This window comes from Amblyomma maculatum, chromosome 4 (genome assembly GCF_055883805.1).
Source record: "Amblyomma maculatum isolate TAMU_Amacu chromosome 4, ASM5588380v1, whole genome shotgun sequence".
Taxonomy (NCBI): Eukaryota; Metazoa; Arthropoda; class Arachnida; order Ixodida; family Ixodidae; genus Amblyomma; species Amblyomma maculatum.
Genome location: NC_139347.1, coordinates 42,990,217 through 43,011,379, shown reverse-complemented (window position 1 = coordinate 43,011,379; position 21,163 = coordinate 42,990,217). Strand labels below are relative to the sequence as shown.

The 21,163-nt window shown below is 44.8% G+C and overlaps 2 protein-coding genes across 2 annotated transcripts; both read left to right on the top strand.

Moving 5' to 3' along the window:
- The first annotated feature begins 2,446 nt into the window (after positions 1 to 2,446).
- Positions 2,447 to 11,544, top strand: LOC146190871 (uncharacterized). The gene is made up of 6 exons (XM_084601259.1): positions 2,447 to 2,564; positions 3,107 to 3,327; positions 4,562 to 4,697; positions 8,399 to 8,592; positions 10,052 to 10,187; positions 10,959 to 11,544. Exons 1-6 carry the CDS (start codon positions 2,498 to 2,500, stop codon positions 11,435 to 11,437), a joined length of 1,233 nt encoding a protein of 410 aa, XP_084457385.1. The 5' UTR covers positions 2,447 to 2,497; the 3' UTR covers positions 11,438 to 11,544.
- A 2,977-nt stretch (positions 11,545 to 14,521) lies between these two features.
- On the top strand, positions 14,522 to 20,421 carry LOC146190870 (uncharacterized). Its single transcript, XM_084599855.1, has 6 exons — positions 14,522 to 14,747; positions 15,305 to 15,522; positions 16,640 to 16,775; positions 17,243 to 17,436; positions 19,004 to 19,139; positions 19,838 to 20,421. The coding sequence occupies exons 1-6, from the start codon at positions 14,681 to 14,683 to the stop codon at positions 20,314 to 20,316; spliced, it is 1,230 nt and encodes a 409-aa protein (XP_084455981.1). The 5' UTR covers positions 14,522 to 14,680; the 3' UTR covers positions 20,317 to 20,421.
- Positions 20,422 to 21,163: the final 742 nt, after the last annotated feature.

Below are 21,163 nucleotides of genomic sequence, written 5' to 3'. Positions count from 1 at the left end.
GTGTGCTGGGTGTTCATGATTCCCCGCGTACCAGATAATTCCTTTTTTTTATTGTAATATTCTTATTTATCTGTATTGGTTATGATGCCCCACACAAAATACAACAGTAGATATGTGACACAGATATTTGGATTTTGGGATCACACAAGATATGTGGGTCTTAATGCGCATTGGATGGAATGTGCAGTTTTCTAGACCACCTCATATACTGCGGTGATTTTTTTTTTTTTTTTGCGTTAACATGCAAGTCCCAGCTTAACGTGATGTGACTCCATGTACTTCATATGATTCTACAATTTAAATTTTCTGTGCTTCACAGGTTATACCATGATTTGAGAGAAACTACTTATTTTTCGCTCTGAAAATCATTATTTTAGCTTTAGATGGATTCATCTTGACTCCGTTTGATTGTGACCATAAGGATAAACTAATACGAATGTCGTCACATTGCCTAATTAACATGACTGCATCCGGACCGGTCCTAAATATAGAACAGCCATCGGCGTATATGTCAAACTTTACTAACCAGCTGATAAACACAATGTGATTACAAAAACACTAAACAAGATGTGTCCTAACAGGCGCTTCCTTGCAGTACACCCTTATTAACTGGCAGAAAACTCGATTAGTGATTTCCCATACATACCATTTGTGTTCTGTTCATTAGGTACGATTTCATTAGTTCAAGAAGTGTTCCGCGAATTCCATACAGGGGTAGTTTATTTTTGAGGATGTTGCGACTTAGACAATGAAATGCTTTTGTGAAATCAACAAACAGGCCAAGTGTAAAGTAACTTTTTTTTTAATACTAATCCAGCACGAATTCTTTAATTGTCAAGAGCGCCGTCTCAATAAATATTCAGCTCTAAAACCATGTAATTCGTCGAAGACATTTTTTGCTGTATACTTTATAACACGAGCGAACATGTGAGCATATTTTTCTACTAATCTTGTTGAGAAAACCAAAATAATACATATTAGTCTGTAATCAGCGGGGAAATTACTCCAGAATTTCTTCATCATAGCACTACGGTATGAAAAAGGTATCAGCTGACTCCACTACGAAGGACATGTGCCTTCAATAAGCAGACCATACCCAGTCGGAAAAAACTACAGAAAATTTTCTGTTGTTACGACAGAATTTATGTGCGGTTTTTGACGGGAAACCTGTTGTGACAACAGAACGTTCTGTAGTAACATCAGAAATTTCTGTAGTTACATCAAAAAAGTACTACAGAACTACAGACAACAGAAATATACTACAGGAAAACTACAGAACAACAGAAAAGTACTACAGAACTACAGAAAAATCTGACGTTTACGACAGAGCTACAGAATATTGTGTCGTATTTTTGGCACGGTTCTGTAGTTTTTTTCGACTGGGTACCGTCTGAAATGCTCCAAACACAACACTGAAACTAATTACATGTTGTTTACAGTGTGCAGCACACCCATCTGCCAAATGCTAAGGAAAGTTTTACCACCAGGTTTATCAAGTAATTTATCATTTTGCAATAGCGAACACTTTGAATCTGGCTGAGCTCATTCGTTGCCTATTTTATATTAATGCCTGGGCTGAATGAGTAGCTTTCTCTTCAAAGTCAGAGTATTTAAGCTTTACAGGAGTAAAATTTAGGCGCTGAATAGTTCAGAAATAAAAGAAGAGGAGACGGGAAAGACGTTTAACACGATTAGGCGCATTAACCGTGACGTCGATCCTTACTGTTTCTCTTCCTAGCATTCAGTGCCTGAATTCTACTGGAGTGTTAACGAACAAACTGGCCCGAACACAAACTATATTTGGTATTTAGTCTAAGTCCACACCTGCGCGGAACCCTCTCATCGACCAGGCGGGGAACGTAACAGCTTTCCACGACTTCATGTGTCTACGGAAATTGCACTGTAAAGCACACTGTGTAAAATATTTCAAATTCGAACAACCACTGGTCTATATAAAGAGCCCTTAACTCTCTCTAACCCAGCGTTTACTAGCTGTGTCAGGTTGCCCCAGACGCAAGGGTAAGATCATATCCTCTTGCACAAGCGTGACGCTCAAGAATGCAGTGGAACTGAGCCGACTGCGTCCGCTCGGTTGAGCAAATCCAAGAGGCACGCCACAAGGAGCGCCTTTCCCTGTTATAAAACCCAACACAACAACAAGCAACGCCTTAATCGAGGTTGCACTGCGATCCGATCCGTATGGAAGAAAGAAAACAAAATTGAGGCGAGCTCCAAGTCATCACGCACGCAGCGAATCATCCTTGAGCGGCAACTACTCTTCGTTCCCACGTGCTCGCTACTGCGCAGTATGACTTGCAAACACTGTGGTGCCGAGTGATTGTCGGCGTCGTGAGCACGATTGCATCGGGGCCGCGTCACCCAAGCCGTCGTTGTTGTGCCTACGAACGACGAGTGCCGCTCCTGCTATAAAGCCGTCCGCGCAGCCTCAGTGGCAGAGCGCATATTCTACTCCGAGACAGGCACCTTCTCGGTTGAAATGGCCGAACCTCCACCAGGATGGCATCGTCCTGTCTTCGCTGCTTTCCTCGTCTGGATCACGGCATGTGCCTGTATACAACTACCCCATACGTTTATTGAAGCAGTATTTGAATACACCCTTTGGAATGATTAATTTTATCCCAGCGTATGCGACCAGTAATATAGTGTTTTTCCGGTTGTCTTCTAAAGATGAGCTAATACAGTCAATTTTCGATTACTCCAACTTCAAAGGAATCTAAAATTTGTGTTAAGAGAAGCTGTTTAATGAACTTGAGCTGCATCTTAACGAGATGAAGTAACCAGTTTTGATTAAATAGGAGATCAATTGGCGAAGGCCACTTACCTGGATTATTCAGGATAAAAACACGCTAGGACAATACCTCTTGATTGATTCTGTAATTCAAGCAGTATAGCATTCGCAGCCAGCTGAAATTTCGTTCTCGTCATAGAGCACAGCTTAGCCAAACGTGGCAAGAATGAATCATTACCCACCTGTAGATCTTCCGCGCGTCTCCGAAGCAAGCCATCTATGAAATACCTCTGTGTGTAGATTAAAGCCCACATGAATGCGATGTAAACGAGAACTTGCGAATCGCCAGGTCTACAGGCATGACGGGTCCAGCGCTAGCCCTGAGGATAATCGAGGTGAATGTGCCATCGAGGGTCACCCGAGGATCCACCGTGAAGCTGGAGTGCCTCTACGATCCGGAGGGCGACGCCCTGTACAGCGTCAAGTGGTATAAGGACCTGCAGGAATTCTTCCGCTTTCTGCCAATGGATAGACCGGACAAGATGATGATATTCAAAATCGAGGGGCTCACCGTAAACGTAAGCACAACGTCCGTTTTTCGTAGGGCACAGTCGCAATGTCTCTTTGTTTTTTAATAGCACAATTAGTCTGCAGTTATTTAGTGCGGCTTAATCACTTATGTCACGTTCCGAGCATGAGGAGAAACCGCAAACTTAAGTTATTCTGTCCCAAGACAAGCTTATGTAACTGAGTTGAGAGATGGCTACCATTTAAAAATTTTGATGAGAAAAAAAGAAAGAGCACGTTCCTATTATATAAGGTGAGTGTGCAGAGGAGAAAACAAAGCGCCAGGCGTCCCGCCTTGTCCCAAGAACGGCACTCAAGAAAACTTAATAAAATGTAATTTACCTGTTCTAGGTAGGCGCGTGCAAAATCAAGCGTCGTGCGTGTCGTGCGTGCACTTGCTGAAATGGCAACAAAGAGCGAGTGTAAGCTTCCCTCTTTCACTTTTGTGATAGAGGAAAGCCACTGAGCCTCTAGCACTATTACTTTTCAGAAATTAATAACAAGCCAGCTCGCAACAGTAATTAATGTAACCTCAGTATATCAGTAACAAAACACGATGAAACAAGGAATTTCATCGCTGAAAAAAAATTGTCCCAGCATCTCCCCTTTTGGTAACAAAAAAGCTAACGCGCCAATCCGATAACTTATTAAGTCCCTACGTTTTCCTAGGCTTCCCCTTCGAGGAATATAAGGGGGAGACGTGGGAACTGCGGAAACCTACAGTTTAGTCTAGGTTCACACTGAACTGTACGAGAAACGAGAGGAAGAGAACGTCCCCTAAGCCCTGTCGGGGAGACGCGGGTTAAACGCTGTAATTAACTTTGATTTTTACGACAATATATCGTCTATAATAATTTCGTTAACTGTCAGCTAACAATATTTCTCAAACGATAAGGCCAAAAATCAGTAATTGCGAATTTCTCCAAGATCACTGCCCGGAATAAATCGCAAAGTATCGTCCAAGCACAAAATTAACACATTTCAGTAGCCAACACTAGAGTGCATTTGTTAACCTTGTAAAGATAACAGATGAAGCCCTGTTCACTCTCATATGGAGACTGCAACATTTATAACGGTGGTCTCAATAAAAAAAAAATAGAAGCCACCTGGAGACCAATACAACGTTTACGGAACAGGACAGCGAATTCGATGCACCTCAGATGCGTTTCGCAAATCCAGACGCGCATACTTCAATAACATGCACATATTTCACCGCATACTTCAAACAACTAAAGGTATTTCCAGCAAGCAGAAAGCAGCGAGTCTTCGGTAGTCCTGAACAACGTACAACACAGCGCCTCCGGAAGGTACACGTGCGAGGTCTCGGCCGACGCACCGTCATTCGCCCTGGTGTCGGGCGACGGAGATCTTCGCGTTACAGGTAAGCTACACTCCGTGCCACTTACGTTCAGTTCAGTTCAGGCGTTCAGTCGTGTCCGACTCTTCGTGACCCTATGGACCATGTCACGCCACGCTTTCCGGTCTCTCACTATCTTCTTAACATCACATAGCTTCATCTGCAATGCCTCGAGAATGCCATCTAACCATCGCGTTCGCTGCCTACCCCTTCTCCGGCGACCCTCAACCTTTCCCAACATCAAATCTTTCTCCAGCGACTCCTCTCTTCTCATCAGATGACCAAAGTAGCTGAGCTTTAACTTTAGAATTTGACCCTCCAATGAGCAGTCAGGGTTTATGGTCGACAATATCGACTGATTTGATCTTCTGGCAGTCCAAGGAACTCTTAAGAGTCTTCGCCAGCACCACAATTCAAACGCGTCAATTCTTCGGCGGTCAGCCTTTTTCACAGTCCAACTCTCGCATCCATACATCACAACTGGAAAGACCATAGCACGGGTTATACGGATCTTGGTTGGCAGACTAATGTCTCAGCTCTTTACTAGGCGGTCAAAGCTAACCATTGTTCTCTTTCCCAGAAGCAGGCGTCTCCTAATTTCATGGCTGCAGTCTCCTTCCGAGGTAATCTTGGAGCCCAAGAACAGAAAATCTGTCACAGCTTCCACTTCTTGTCCCTTGATGCTCCAGGACTTGATAGGGCAAGACGCCATGATCTTTGTCTTTTTAATGTTCGGTTTAAGCCCAAACTTCTCACTCTCTTCTTGCACGCGCATCAGAAGTCTCTTGAGTTCCGCTTCACTTTCTGCCATTAAAGTGGTATCATCCGCATATCTAAGGTTGTTGATACGTTTTCCAGCAATCTTCACTCCAGCTGAAGACTCGTCCAGCCCAGCCTTCCTCATGATGCACTCTGCATATAGGTTAAATAGGCAGGGCGACAGTATGCAGCCTTGCCTCACTCCTTTTTCAATCGGAAACCAATCAGTAAGACCATGCCCAGTTCTGACTGTGGCCTCTTGCCCTTCATACAGGGTCCTGAGGAGACAGATGAGGTGAATCGGAACTCCCATCTCTTGGAGAGCTTGCCACAATCTGCTGTGATCTACGCAGTCAAACGCTTTCGCATAATCAATAAAGCAGAAGTAGATGGGTTTCTGGAACTCTCTTGCTTTTTCCATGATCCAGCGAAGGTTGGCAACTTGGTCTCTAGTTCCTCTGCCCTTGCGAAACCCAGCTTGCACGTCCGGAAGCTCCCGATCCACATACTGCTGCAGCCTACCTTGCAGGATTTTTAACATCACCTTGCTAGCATGCGAAATAAGCGCGATCGTGCGGTAGTTGGAACAATCTTTGGCACTGCCTTTCTTTGGAATGGGGATGTAAACTGACCTCCTCCAATCCTGTGGCCACTGCAGGGTTGTCCAAATCTTTTGACATAATGTATGCAGTGTGTTAACAGCGTCGTGGTTGAGGTTTTGAAGCAACTCAGCTGGAATACCATCAATTCCGCTAGCTTTGTTCTTAGCAAGGCAGGCTAAGGCCCATTCAACTTCACTCTTCAGGATGCCCGGCTCGAGATCAGTAATCACAACCGTCCTATGTTGGGTTTGCACATCCGGGTCCTTCTTGTACAGTTCTTCTGTGTATTCCTGCCACCTCTTCTTTATCTCTGAGGCTTCAGTGAGGTCCTTGCCTTGTTTGTCCTTTATCACGCCCAGCTTAGCACAGAAGCTTCCTTTGATATCTTTGATTGTCTTATACAGAGCTCTTGTGTTCCTTAATTGGCTGTTGTCCTCAACTGCTTGACACTGTATGTTCAGGAAGGCATTCTTATCTCTCCTTGCTATTTTCTGAAAATCCGCATTGAGAACCTTGTATCTTTCTCTTTCCCCCATACCTTTTGCCATCCTCCTTTCCTCAGCTATTTGCAAAGCCTCTTCAGATAACCAGTTTGCTTTTTTGCATTTCTTTTGCTTTGGAACTACCTTAGTAGCAACTTCTTGTATTATATCACGAACATCAGTCCACATCTCTTCGGGCTCTTTGTCTTCTAGATCTAATTCTTGAAATCGATTCCTCACTTCCACAGCATATTCTAATGGAACCTGATCCAGATCATACCTGAAAGGCCTTCTAGTTTTCTGCGTTTTCCTCAATCGAAGCTCAATTTTGGCAACAAGAAGCTGATGATCGGTGCCACAATCGGCCCCAGGCCTTGTTTTTACTGCTTGTATAGCGCTTCTCCATCTCTGCCGGCAAATAATATAATCGATCTGATTCCTGTACAGACCGTCCGGTGAAATCAATGTGTACAGGCGCCTCTTGTGCTGTTGAAAATGAGTATTCGCTATGGTCAGGTTGTTTTCTTGACAGAACTCTACTAGCCTCTGCCCAGCTTCATTTGGCTCGCCAAGACCGAACTTGCCTGTAATTCCGGATATTTCTTCACTCCGACCTTAGCATTCCAGTCTCCTATGAGAAAAACGACGTCTGATGATGGGGTGCGGTCTAAAAGGCATTGTAGGTCCGCATAAAATCTCTCAACGTCACCTTCTTCAGCAGCAGTGGTCGGTGCATAGACTTGGATAACTGTTATGTTGAAAGGGTGACCTTGGATCCGAAGTGAAATCATTCGGTCGTTTTTGGGGTTGTACCCTAGCACTGCTTTGCCCATTCTTCTGTTTACTATGAGAGCGACCCCATTCCTTCTCTTGGATTCGTGCCCACAATAAAAAACATAATGGTCGCCGGAGTTAAATTCTCCCATTCCGGTCCACTTGAGCTCGCTGATACCCAAGATATCAATGTTCAATCTGTCCACTTCTTGCTTGACGACATCCAGTTTACCTTGCGTCATAGATCTTACATTCCATGTTGCTATGTGATATACCTCCTTGCAACATCGGACTTTCCGGTCGCTTCCCGACACATCCACAACTGAGCGTCCTTTTGGCTTTAGCCCAGCCGCTTCATTCGTCCTGGAGCTACTAGGAATCGCCCTTTGTTCATCCCCAGTAACATGTGGGACGCCTTCCAACCTGGGGGGCTCATCTTCCGGCGCCATATCGATAATGGTATTGTGACTGGTCATAGGGTTTTCTTGGCAGGAAATACTGGAGTGGGTTGCCATTACCTTCTCCAGTGAATCACATTTTGTCAGAACTCTCTGCCGTGACCTGTCTATCTTGGGTGGCCCTACACAGCAGAGCTCACGACTTCATCGAGTTTAGCAAGCCCCTCCGCCACGACAAGGCAGTGATCCATGAAGGGGGCCACTTACGTAGTCTGAGATAAAAGTGCACGGGCCATACGGTTTAGATTCACATTGCCCGGCCACGTGTAACGAGCCAACGCAACGGGGTCAGGAACGTTTCTATCTGTACAGCGCATGTGCTGTGACGTACTGCCATGTAAATTGTCAATTGATTAATTTTCATTGTAACAAGCACATTGAGTGCCTTTTCTTCTCTGCTCATTTGGATCATTTGCCTTACTAATGTCAAGAATGGTACTGCGATAATAAATGATGGTTGAATTACAAGCCCTTGAAACTGCCTTTCGTTAGGGAGGGCATCCTCTTTCTCGAGATTAAATTAGAACCAAGTCATCCTGCGATTTTACGACCTTCAAAATAAAGCCCAGATAATGTGTGCGCACACGTACCGGATGCATTTATTCATAAAGGACGAAATTTTTTTTTTTTTTCTGACAAAAACTTTGCAGAACAGCCGCTGGCGATGGTCCAGCCTCCCATCGGCGTCGCTGGTGGAGACGTGCGCCTAAGCTGCCCACACGACCTCGGTGACGCTCCCCTGTACAGCTTCAAGTGGTACAAGGACGACAAAGAACTGTACCGGTTCGTGCCCCGCAACAGGCCCCCCGGAAACATGTTCACGGTGGAAGGCGTCACCGTCGACGTAAGTCAATTGCCCTTCAATGTAACGGCCACTAGCAAAATATTTGTTGTTGCCCAATGGAGCCATAAACACGTGCGCAGGGAGCATTAACCCCGTCCAGGGTTCTGGAACACAATTTAGTTGTTAGACAACTGTGGGATATTGTAAGATATCATTATGCACAAGTTCATGGCAATGACCTGAGCTTCCGATGCGTGAGAAAAATTTTCTTTTGAAGTTTTTCTTACTCTTCCAACGAGTAGATGAAACTGGCATAGAAAACCAGTGGACTACATTTTTGAAAATCTTTGCGAGTAAAACTTCGGAACATTGTGAGACACTTTTTATGAACATATTCATAGAAATGGTTTAAGCCTTACGATACGTGGCGATTTTTTTCTGAAGTTTGCGCTGCACTCACAATAGGTAATTAAAACTTTCCATCGAAAACCATTCGGCGGCCGCATTTTTAGTTATTGTAAGGCAACTGTGGAATATTGTGAGATACATTTATGACCATATTGACAGAAACCCTCTAAGCTTCCGAAGCGTTACAAAAGTTTGCTTCCGAAGTTTGTCCTGTGCTCACAACGAGTAATTTAGACAGTCGCAGAAAACAGATGGAGCGCGTCTTTGAGAATTAATGACAAAATACTAGAAGCCTGCCGAAGGAATACCTGCGGATACAATGATTTTATCGTGATGTTATAAACAACATTTAGAAACTGCATTCAAAAACTCTTTCCTGAAGGGTGTCCAAATTTCTTGGCATGGATATATTTGGACGTCAAATAAATTTTCTGCGCTTCTACGTATACATTAATAAGGTGTTATTCGAGGTTTATTGCTAAGCATCTGCTAATATTTGCTTTAACTTCAGTCCCATTGCTTGTGAGATTTGCTTATATCTGTATTGCAATCCACACAAAAGCTCGAGACCTGAAAGCTTGACGCACTTTTGGCAAGCGTACAAGTTTTTGCTGAAACGAAGAAAGGGGCCTACTAGAGAGTTTCGCGAAAAGGAATTCTGTTGTTCCCTGGTAAAGGTCAATTTTAAAAGCGGCGCAGTCCGCTACAACCATGCCGTACTTGTGAGAAAGAGAGCGCCCGTAAATACCGCGCATGCAGCGCATCCTCACGCAGAGACGTCAAATTACGTTCGTTTCAGCTGCCTTTGTAGTAATTGTTTAATTATACGAGAATTTTGTAAATATCCGCGGCTGACTACCGAGAAAAGGAAAATGGTCCAGATGCCCAAAAACTGGCAGTTCCAGTTTTACCCCAAAAGGCATTATCACAACTTAACTAGAATGACAAGAAAATCTCTCCAAACCCTTGGCAGCGCAATCCCGCTAACCCCAACCCTCCCTTTCCCTCCGCCATCCCAACCTGACCTTGTTAAACGAGACTATAATGTGTTCACATCATTCCGAAGGCGGCACGCTGATATGCCGAGCCTCTTCTTTCTCCCGCGGCGCAGATGCTGCACTCCAACTATTCCTCCCTGAACCTGAAGAACCTGAGCGCGCTGAGTGCAGGCACCTACCGCTGCGAGGCCAGCTCTGACGCACCCCCTTTCCTCACAGTGCAAGACGAGAAATTGCTCACTGTCTCCGGTAAATACGGGCCTCTACACGCCCCTGCAGTCTCCTTTCGCCAGTGTGCATGTCGAGAGCATTCTTTTGTCATGCGGAGGGACTTGATGCATCCCTACCTTCGTTGCAGCCTAACATCCCACACATGCAAGCAAAGGCTGCGCCCCTTTGTTAGCCTTATAGCATTTCGCTTGCAACTAGGCATTTCGGTCACTCGACGAACAGCGTTGTGTAGGTTATAAGGCAGATGTTTGCTGTGTTGAACTAACCCTCTCTGTAAATAGTTGGACAAGTTGCACATGTATACAAAAGAGCTTCTAGCGATATTTGACTTTAATGACTGCGCTTTTTATTAATGCGACACTGTTGAAGGCCCAGTTATTTAGAAAATCTGACATCGGCCTTGACGTCGACGTTCTGAACGAAAAATGAGTTGTATGCCTCTGGCAGGTTATTTGGGCGAGGCATTGATCGGCCAATGGATTATGCGACATGAGGCGAGACCCCATGACATGGACGAGCTGTCTCGGCTAGAGAATTAACTTGGCGCAGTCCTGGTCAACCCCTTTGCTTTTACCATCTACTAGTTGTGCCCTCTGTGGCTAACACACAAATGAAAATGGCGCTTACAAAACAAAAACGGAGTTAAAACGCCTCAGCACAATGTTGTGTGCCTTCTTGTATTCTAGCCTGCGTAAGTGCTCTTTCACGTGAATTTCATGGACCGGTCACCTCCACTGTTCACGCTGTTAAAGGCATCACTTTGTTGTTTTTTTGTTAAACCTCTCCCAGAACTGCGAGAGATGAGGCCACACATCACCACCGACCGGGAGACGTACCAGCTGGGAGACACGGTGCGCCTCAACTGCACCTCTAGCCGCGCCAGGCCGGCCCCGAAGCTTGCACTCTACATCGACGATCGCCTTGTGGACGAAACGGAGGCACACGCCACGGTCGAAACGCACAGGGGCGGTTTCCAGGCTGCGAACTTCGAGACGAGCTTCCCGATCAGCAATCAGCACGCTCGTGCGGGCGCTGTCCGCGTTAAGTGCCACGCCAGCTTTGCCGGGCTCTACGAAGCCATGGGCCAGACATCCGTTCCCGTTGTCGCTCAGCGAGCGGGAACGTACTCGCCTCCCCAGCAACGTCAGCAGCAGCGTCCATATCAGCACCAGCGACCGCCACACACTGCACACGTGGCGACGTCACAAGACGAGTGTCTGGCCAAGGCTGTCGCTATCTTAACCAAAGTCTGGGCCGCGTACCCGTGAAACATCCAGAGGGAAAGGCTTCCATTTTACATACGCAGGCTTACAGGCGAGATACCAAAGATCATACTAGTGACCAGAAGCTAAGACACATAATAAACTATACCGTGAAAGCATGCGTTGTGTAGTATTTTTTTATTTATTTATTTATTTATTTATTTATTTTTTGTGGACATAAAGTCAGCAGGCGTGTGGAATAATGTGCTTAAGCATTTCAGCTCGGAAAGTCGATGCCTTGAAATTGTAGTACAGTGTGTCAGTGTCCCAATCTGAGGCCATCGACGTCTACAAATACATGTTTAAAGTGCCAAATAGAGAAGCGGCGAATAGCGTCATCAATCACAGCACGTATACAGGCCGTCGACAAGGCCTTGTCGATCACAACATGCCGGCAAGGCCACAAGGCGCGGTCCGAAACTAGGTGCAGCTAGTACGTTGATAGGAGAATACAGAAAAAACTACGAGTGCAGTCAACTTCGCACCTGCATCGTACGAGCTATCTTACAAAATATAATCAGAGAATAAAGATCAATACTATATAAAAAAGGCACAACGTAATCAAAGGACAGGCATTTAGGCTCATGTTAATTTACGTTTTTCTTTACCTGATTTCTGCCCTAGCTTTTTTTATTTACGTTGCGTTTAGAAATTGTTACTACAAGACATTTGTTGTGGCATTAGTATTAAATATATGCTTGTTTAGCAGTGAGGGGATTTTAAGTTTCAAAAACTGGTGCTTACCGTTCGGAAACGAGAGTAAAGAGAGAGAGAGAGAGAAAACTTTATTTCAAAAAGAAAAAGTAAAGAGAAAGGGAAAAAAAAAAAGGGGGGGGGGGGGGCAGTGAGTGGAGTCTTCATTTCAAGACCCCAGTGGCCTGGGCTGCCGCTCTTGCCTGAGTTACCAGCCTCCGCTGGGTCTCTAGATAAGTTAAGATGGCTCGTTCGTGGCGTTGTATCGAGGCGGTGGCAATTAAAAAGTCGCGAACTTAATTATTTTAAAATGATGTGAGCGAAATCCAAAAGTGGTATAATGAAAAGACAGCAGTGGCATTGCGGTCACAAACAACGCACCGGTATGTGCTAGGTGTTCTTGATAACTCGTGTACCGGATGGTTCCTTTTTGGATTGTATTTTTTTTATTTATTGGTATTGATTGTGGTACCCCAGACAGGATTACAATAGTAGGTAAGTAGCACAAATAATACATGCTATACTTTGATCTTAACGCGTACTGAAAGGAAAAGGCAGTAACGCGAGACCACCCCAGCTACTGCGGTTATAATTTCTTTTTACATTAACAACACGCAAGTTCCACCTTAACGTGCTGCTGAATGCGACTATGAGTATTTTATGCGATTCTACGGTTCCAATGTTCTGTGCTTCTCGGGTGTTAGCGTGATTTGAATTAAAGCACTTATTTTTCACTCTGAAAATCATTATTTTAGTTTTAAATGGATTTATTTTCTGTCCATCATTGTGACGATGAGAATAAATTATTAGGAAAGTTGTCGCATTGCGTAGTTAACATGTTAGGATCCGGACCAATCCTAAATATGGAACAGTCATGACAAATATTACTGTTCAACTGATAAGCACAATTTTATTAATAAAAAGATTAAACAAGAGATGGCCCTAAGAGGCTTCATTGCAGTACACCCTTATTAAATGGCCGAAAACTGGATTAGTGTCTTCCCATGTACCATTTGATTAAGTACAATTTCATTAGTTCAAAAGGTGATCCGCAAATTCCACACAGCTAGAGTTTAGCTGTGGGGATGTTGTGATTTAGACAATGGAATGCTTTTGTGAAATTCCCATAGAGGCCATGTTTAAAGTAATTTTTTTCAATACTATCCAACATGAATTCTTTAATTGTCAATAGCATCATTTCAGTAAGTCTTCCGGCTCTAAAGCCATGTAATTCGTCGAAGAATACATTTCAAGCTGTAAAATATACTCTATAAAACGAGCAAACATAAACCAAAATAATACTTATTGGTCTGTAATCAGCACAGAAATTACTCTAAAATTTTATCATCATAGCACTAGAGTAACTAAATTATTATATTAGCCAACTCCGCTACGGAAGACATGGGTCTTCTATAGGCACCCCATACCGTCTGAAATGTCCCAAACACAACACTGAAATTATTTACGTGGTGTTTACAGTATACAGCACGCCGCCATCTGCCATATGCCGCGTTGCTCAGTGCGAAGGTTTACCGCCAGGTTTACCAGTAATTTATCATCTGGCAATCGCGAACAGTTTGACTATGACCGAGCTCATTCGGTGTCCTTTTTTTTTTTTATGCATGGGCTGAATGAGTAGTTTTCCCTTTAAAGTCAGTGTATTGACACTATACAGGAGTAAAATTCAGGCGCTGCATAACTCGAGAAGAAAAGAAGAAAAGACAGGAACGACGTTCAACCCGATTAGGAGCATTAACAGCGTTGAAAGCCGATCCTTTTCCTGCCTAACTATCAGCGCCTGAATCCTACACCAGTGTTATTAAAAAAAAACTGGCCCGAAAACGAAATATATTTAGTACTAATTCTATGTCCACACTGCTGGCCTCGCCTACGCCTAACCCTATCATCCGCCAGACGGGGAACGTAGGAGCTTTCCACGATGCCATATGTCCGCTGAAAACTCCACTGTAAAACTTACTGTGTAAAAGACCCCAAGTTCGAACAACCACTGGTCTATATAAACAGCACTTAGGTCTCTCTAACCCAGTGTTTACTGGCTATGTCACGTTACCCCAGACGCAAGGGTAAGATCATATCCTCTTGCACAAGCGTGACGCTCAAGAATGCAGTGGAACTGCGCCGAATGCGTCCGCTCGGTTGAGCAAATCCAAGGGGCACGCCACAAGCGACGCCTTAGCCTGTTATAAAATCCAACACAACAGCAAGCAACGGTTTAATTGAGCTTGCACTGCTATCCGTATGGAAGAAAGAAAACAAAATTGAGACGAGCTCCAAGTCATCACGCACGCAGCGAATCATCCTTGAGCGGCAACTACCCTTCGTTCCCACGCGCTCGCTGCTGCGCAGTATGTCTAAACACAGCGGTGCCGAGTGATTGTCGGCGTTGCGCGCACGATTGCATCGGGGCCGCGTCACCCAAGCCGTAGTCGTTGTGCCTACGAACGACGGGTGCCGCTTCTGTTATAAAGCCGCCCGCGCAGCCAAACTGGCAGACCGCATCTTCTACTCCGAGACTGAGGCATCTACTCGGTTTAAATGGCTGAACCTCCACCAGGATGGCATCGTCCCGTCTTCGCCGTTTTCCTCCTCTGGATCACGGCATGTGCGTGTGTACAACTACTCCATACGTTTATTGAAGCAGTATTTGAATACAACCTCTGGAATAATTAACTTTACCCCGGCGTATGCGACCAGTAAAATAGCATTTATCCGGGTGTGTTTTGTGAAGATGAGCTAATACTGTCAATTTTAAAATACTTCAACTCGAAATGGATCGAAAGTTTGTGTTAAGAGAGCTTTTATTGCCCTTGATTGCATCTTAACTAAATGAAATAATCAGTTACGATTAAACAGCAAGTCTATTGGCGAGGAGTATTTGAATACAACCTCTGGAATAATTTATTTTACCCCAGCGTATGTGACTTGCCTTGATTATTTTGTATAGTAACTCGCCAGGCTAATACCTCTTAATTGATTCTGTAATTCAAGCAGTACAGCATAGCCAGCTGAAATTTCGCTTTAGATATATAGAACACAGCATAGCCAGATGTGGCAAGAACGCATCTCCGAAGCAATCCGTCTGTGAAATAGCCCTCCGTGTAGATTAAAACCCCCATGAATGCAATGTAAATGAGAACTTGGGAATCGCCCTGTCTGCAGGCATGACAGGTCCATCGCTAGCCCTGCGGATGATCGAGGTGAATGTCCCATCGAGGCCCATCCGAGGATCCACCGTGAAGCTGGAGTGCATCTACGACCTGGAGGGCGATGCCCTGTACAGTGTCAAGTGGTATAAAGACCAGCAGGAATTTTTCCGCTTCGTGCCCATGGATAGACCTACCAAGAGAATATTTAGAGTCAAGGGGCTCACCGTAAACGCAAGTACAACTTCCGTCATTCGCAGTGCACAGCCGAATGTTTCTTTATTGGGAGGAGCTTAATCACTGAAGTGAAGATCCGAATATGGACAGAAACCGCGAACTGAAAACAAGTCACTGTTACCCAAGACACGCCAATACAAATAAATTGATTTATGGCTACAATTTTAATTCTCTTATGAAAAAAAAAAAAAATAGACCTTCCCGTTAAACAAGATGAGTCAGTGCAGAGGAGAAAACGAAACGCCGCGCGTTCCGCCTTGTGCCAAGAACTTCACTCAAGAACAGTTAATAAAATGCAATTTACTTGTTTCAGATCAGCGTGTGCGAAATGAAGCGTTGTCTGTGCACTTCCAGAAACGGCAACAAAAAACGAATGTAAGCTTCCCTCTATCACAAAAGTGATAGAGAGAAGCCACTGAGCCTGGCATCATTATATTTCATCAAATTGATAACAAGTCAACTCGCTAGAGTAAACAAGTTAATGTTAGCATATCAGCACCAAAACGCGATAAAACGAGTATTTCATTGCTGAAAAAAAATGCGCCATAATCTGCCCATTTGGGCATGAAAATAGTTAACACATTAATCCAGAAACTTATTCAGGCCCTCTGAACCATGACTAGGAAAAACGAGGGAAGAGAAGGTCTCCGAGCCCCACTAAGGGAGACGAAGAGACGAGCTGAATGCTGTAACCAAAGTTAGCTTCCACGACAATATGTGATCAATAATAATTTAGTTAACTGTCAGCTAAAAATATTTCCTAAATGATAAGGCCAAAAATTTGTAGTTGCGAATTTCTCCAAGACCACTGCCCGAAATTAATCGCGAAATGCCGTCTAAGCACAAAATTACCGCATTTCAATAGCCAACGCTTGAGTGACATCTGTTAACGTGGTAACGATATTATATGAAGCCCTGTTCACTCCCATATGGAGACTGCAACCTTTATAACGGTGCTCTCACTAAAGAAACAGAAAGTATACCTGGAGAGCAATACAACGTTTACGAAACAGGACAGCAGATTCGATGCACCTCAGATTCGTCTCGCAAATCCAGACACGCATATATACTTCACATATATGCGCATATTTCAAACAACGAAATGACTTTCCAGCAAGCAGAAAGCAGCGAATCTTCGGTAGTCCTGAACAACGTGCAACACAGCGCCTCCGGAAGATACACGTGTGAAGTCTCGGCCGACGCACCGTCATTCGCCCTGGTGTCGGGCGACGGAGATCTTCGCGTTACAGGTAAGCTACACTCCATGCCACTCACGTAGTCTGAGACAAAAGTGCGCGGGTCATATGATTTAGATGCACAGTGCCGGCCTCGTGTAACGAGGCAACGTAACGGGGCCGAAAACGTTTCTATGTGTACCGCATGTGCGCTGCCGTATACTGTCATGTAAATTTTCAAAGAATTAGTTGATCTTCATTGTAACGTGAGCATAGAGCGCCTTTTCTTCCCCGCGTATTCAGATCCCTTGCGTTGCTATTGTCAGGAATGGTACTGCGATAATGAAGGATGATTGGAGTATAAGCCATTGAAACAATTACTGACTCGCGTCAGGCAGTATATCCTCTTTTCCGAGATTAAATTTGAGCCAAGACATCCTGCGATTTGATGCCCTTTAAGATAACGCGCAGATATGTGCACACATACCAAATACATTTATTCTTAGAGAAAGAGTTCTTCTTTTCTGACGAACACATTGCAGAACAACCGCTGGCGATGGACCAGCCTCCCATCGGCGTCGCTGGTGGAGACGTGCGCCTAAGCTGTCCACACGACCTCGGTGACGTTCCCTTGTACAGCTTCAAGTGGTACAAGGACGACAAGGAATTCTACCGGTTCGTGCCCCGCAACAGGCCCCCCGGAAACATGTTCACGGTGGAAGGCGTCACCGTCGACGTAAGTCAATTGCCCTGCAATGTAACGGCCACTAGCAAAATATTTGTTGTTGTCCAATGGAGCCATAAACACGTGCGCAGGGAGCATTAACCCCGTCCAGGGTTCTGGAACACATTTTAATTGTTAGACAACTGTGGGATATTGTAAGATATTATTATGCTCAGGTTCATGGCAATGACCTGAGCTTCCGAAGCGTGACAAAAATTTACTTTTGAATTTTTTCTTACTTTTCCAACGAGTAGATGAAACTGGCATAGAAAACCAGTGGACTACATTTTTGAAAATCTTTGCGAGTAAAACTTCGAAACATTGTGAGACACTTTTTATGAACATATTCATAGAAATGGTTTAAGCCTTACGATACGTGGCGAATTTTTTCTGAAGTTTGCGCTGCACTCACAATAGGTAATTAAAACTTTCCACAGAAAACCAATCAGCTGCCGCATTTTTAGGTATTTGTAAGGCAACTGTGGAATATTGTGAGATGCATTTATGACCATATTGACAGAAATCCTCTAAGCTTCCGAAGCGTTACAAAAGTTTGCTTCCAAAGTTTGTCATGTGCTCACAACTAGTAATTAATACTGTCACAGAAAACAGATATGGGGCGCGTTTTTGAGAATTAATGACAAAATACTAGAAGCCTGTCAGAGGAATATCTGCGGATACAGTGGTTTTATCGTGATGTCAAACAGCACATAAAAACTACGTTCAAAGACTCTTGACGAATGTACAAATTTTTTGGTACGCAAATTTTGAGCGCTCAGTAACTTTTCCACGCTTCATATGTGTACTTTAAAAAAGTGTTTTTGCGAAACATGTGCTAATTTCTGCCTTAAGTTCAGTCCCATTGCTTGTGAGAGTTGCGTATATCTGTATTGCAATCCACGCAAAAGCTCGAGACCTGAAAGCTTGACGCACTTTTGGGAAGCGTATACAAGTTTTGCTGAACCGACGAAAGGGACCTACTAGCGAGTCTCACGATAAGGAATTCTGCTGCTCCTCGGTAAAAGTGGATTTAAAAAGCGGTGTATTCCGCTACAGCCGTGACGCGCTTGTGAGAAAGAGAGCGCCCCTTAAATACTTGCATGCAGCGCATCCTCACGCAGAGACGTGGAATTATGTTAATTTCAGCTGCCTCTGTAGTAATTGGATAAGTATACGTGAATTTTATAAATCTCCGCGGTTGGTTACAGAGAAAAAAAAAGAGGTGCAGATACCCAACAACTGGCAGTCTCAGTTTTACCCCAAAAGCATTATCACAACTTCACCAGAAAGGCAGCATTTTCACTATATGAACTCGTCTTACAATTTCAAAGAGCACACTCACGACCCGTGTTACGCTTTCAAAAGCGATAAGAAAAGCAGTAGTATAAGCGTAAGTGTGCGTGAGCATTTGAACGACGAGAAAATCAAACCAAACTCTTGGGAGCGCAATCCGCTCCCCCCCCCCCCCCCCTTTCCCTCCGCCATTCCAAACTGATCTTGTTAGACGTGACTGTAATGTGTTCAAACACTGAAGGCAGTACGCTGATATGCCGTGCCTCTTCTTTCTCCCGCGGCGCAGATGCTGCAGTCCAACTACTCCTCCCTCTACCTGAAGAACCTGAGCGCGCTGAGTGCAGGCACCTACCGCTGCGAGGCCAGCTCTGACGCACCTCCTTTCCTCACAGTGCAAGACGAGAAACTGCTCACTGTCTCCGGTAAATACGGGCGACATCCACACGCCACTGCACTCTCCTCTTGCCAGTGAGCATGTCAAGAGCATTATTTTGTCATGCATTTGGTGACGTCATTGGGGGATTTGATGCATTCCTACCTTTGTTGCAGCCTAACGTTTATTCTTTATTTTACCCACAGCGCCGCATGTATAAGAAGATGTTTGTTGCCTTAAACTAACCTTTTGTAAATGGTTGGGCAAATTGCACATTATATATACAAGAGCTCCTCTAGCGACATTTGACTTCAATGACTGCGTTTTTTATTAATGCGACACTGTTGAAGGCACCGTTATGCGTCGACCTTGGCGAGCGAAGAATCAGGTGTACACCTCTGGCAGGTGACATGGCGAGGCATTGATCGGCCAATGGATTATGCGACGTCACGCGATACCACATGACATGGCCGAGCTTGCTAGGGTAGAAACGTTAATTTCACACAGTTCTTGTCAATCACTTCCTTTTACCATCTACACATTTTTGTTCTCTGGGGTTAGCATACAAATGAAAACAGAGCATACAAAACACGGAGTGAAAGTGCTTCAACACAACGGTTGTGTACCTTCTTGTATTCTGCTCTGCGTAAGTGCTCTTTCACATGTTGGTCATAAACCGGTCACCTCCACTGTTCACCCTATTAAAGCATTACTTTGCTCTTTTTTTTTTCGTTACACCTCGCCCAGAACTACGAGAGATGAGGCCACACATCACCACCGACCGAGAGACGTACCAGCTGGGAGACACGGTGCGCCTCAACTGCACCTCTAGCCGCGCCAGGCCGGCCCCGAAGCTGGCACTCTACATCGACGATCGGGTTGTGGACGAAACGGAGGCACACGCCACGGTCGAAACGCACAGGGACGGTTTCCAGGCTGCGAACTTCGAGACGAGCTTCCCGATCAGCAATCAGCACGCTCGTGCGGGCGCCGTCCGCGTTAAGTGCCACGCCAGCTTTGCCGAGCTCTACGAAGCCATGGGCCAGACATCCGTTCCCGTTGTAGCTCAGCGAGCGGGAACGTACTCGCCTCCCCAACAACGTCAGCAGCAGCGTCCATACCAGCACCAGCGACCGCCACACACTGCACACGTGGCGACGTCACAAGACGAGTGTCTGGCCAAGGCTGTCGCTATCCTAACCAAAGTCTGGGCCGCGTACCCGTGAAACATCCAGAGAAAAAGGCTTCCATTTTACATACGCAGGCTTACAGGCGAGATACCAAAGATCATGCTAGTGACCAGAAGTTACGACCATAATAAACTATACCGTGAAAGCGTGCGTTGTGTGGTATTTTTTTGTCTGACAAAAGTCAGCAGGTGTGCGCATAGCGTTTCAGTTCGGAAAGGCGGTGCCTTCAAATTGTCGTAGTGTCCCAATCTGAGGTCGTCGACGTCTACAAATAGAAATTTAAGCTCGCAAATAGGAAAGTGGCGCATAGCGTCATCAATCACAGCATGTATACAGGTCGTCGACAAGGCCTTGTCCCCGGTGTTAGAAGGCCTTGTCGATCACAAAATGCCGGCAAGGCCATGAGGCGAGCTTCGGGATTAGATAAAGCTAGTACGTCGTCATGAAAATACAGTGAAAACAACAAGCGCCGTCAACTTCGCATCTGCGTCGTATGAGGAACAAGGCTCGGTCGAACGGAAGAAAAAATTAAACTCGCCATTTTCTACATATAAGTACAAATATGCCGAACAATGGAAAATTTAGCGCTTGAAAAACAGGGACAGACAGGGTGAACACCACGTGCGTTATAAGTTTCAACTGATTTTATTCATTGCACAGACAGTAATTTTTTTTTTTTTTTTACACTCTGTAGAAACATGAAAAAAAAAATTATTTCAACTGCAGGCCACTACATCTAAGAACGCACTCTCTTCATTTGGGGGTGATAAAGATAAAAGAATTCATGTTTTTTAGTTGTTGTTGTTCTTTTTTTTTTTTTTTGAGGGGGGGGGGGGGGGGGGGGGCGGGGGCCTCTATGATCTCGCCTGTTAGCTGTTCTTTA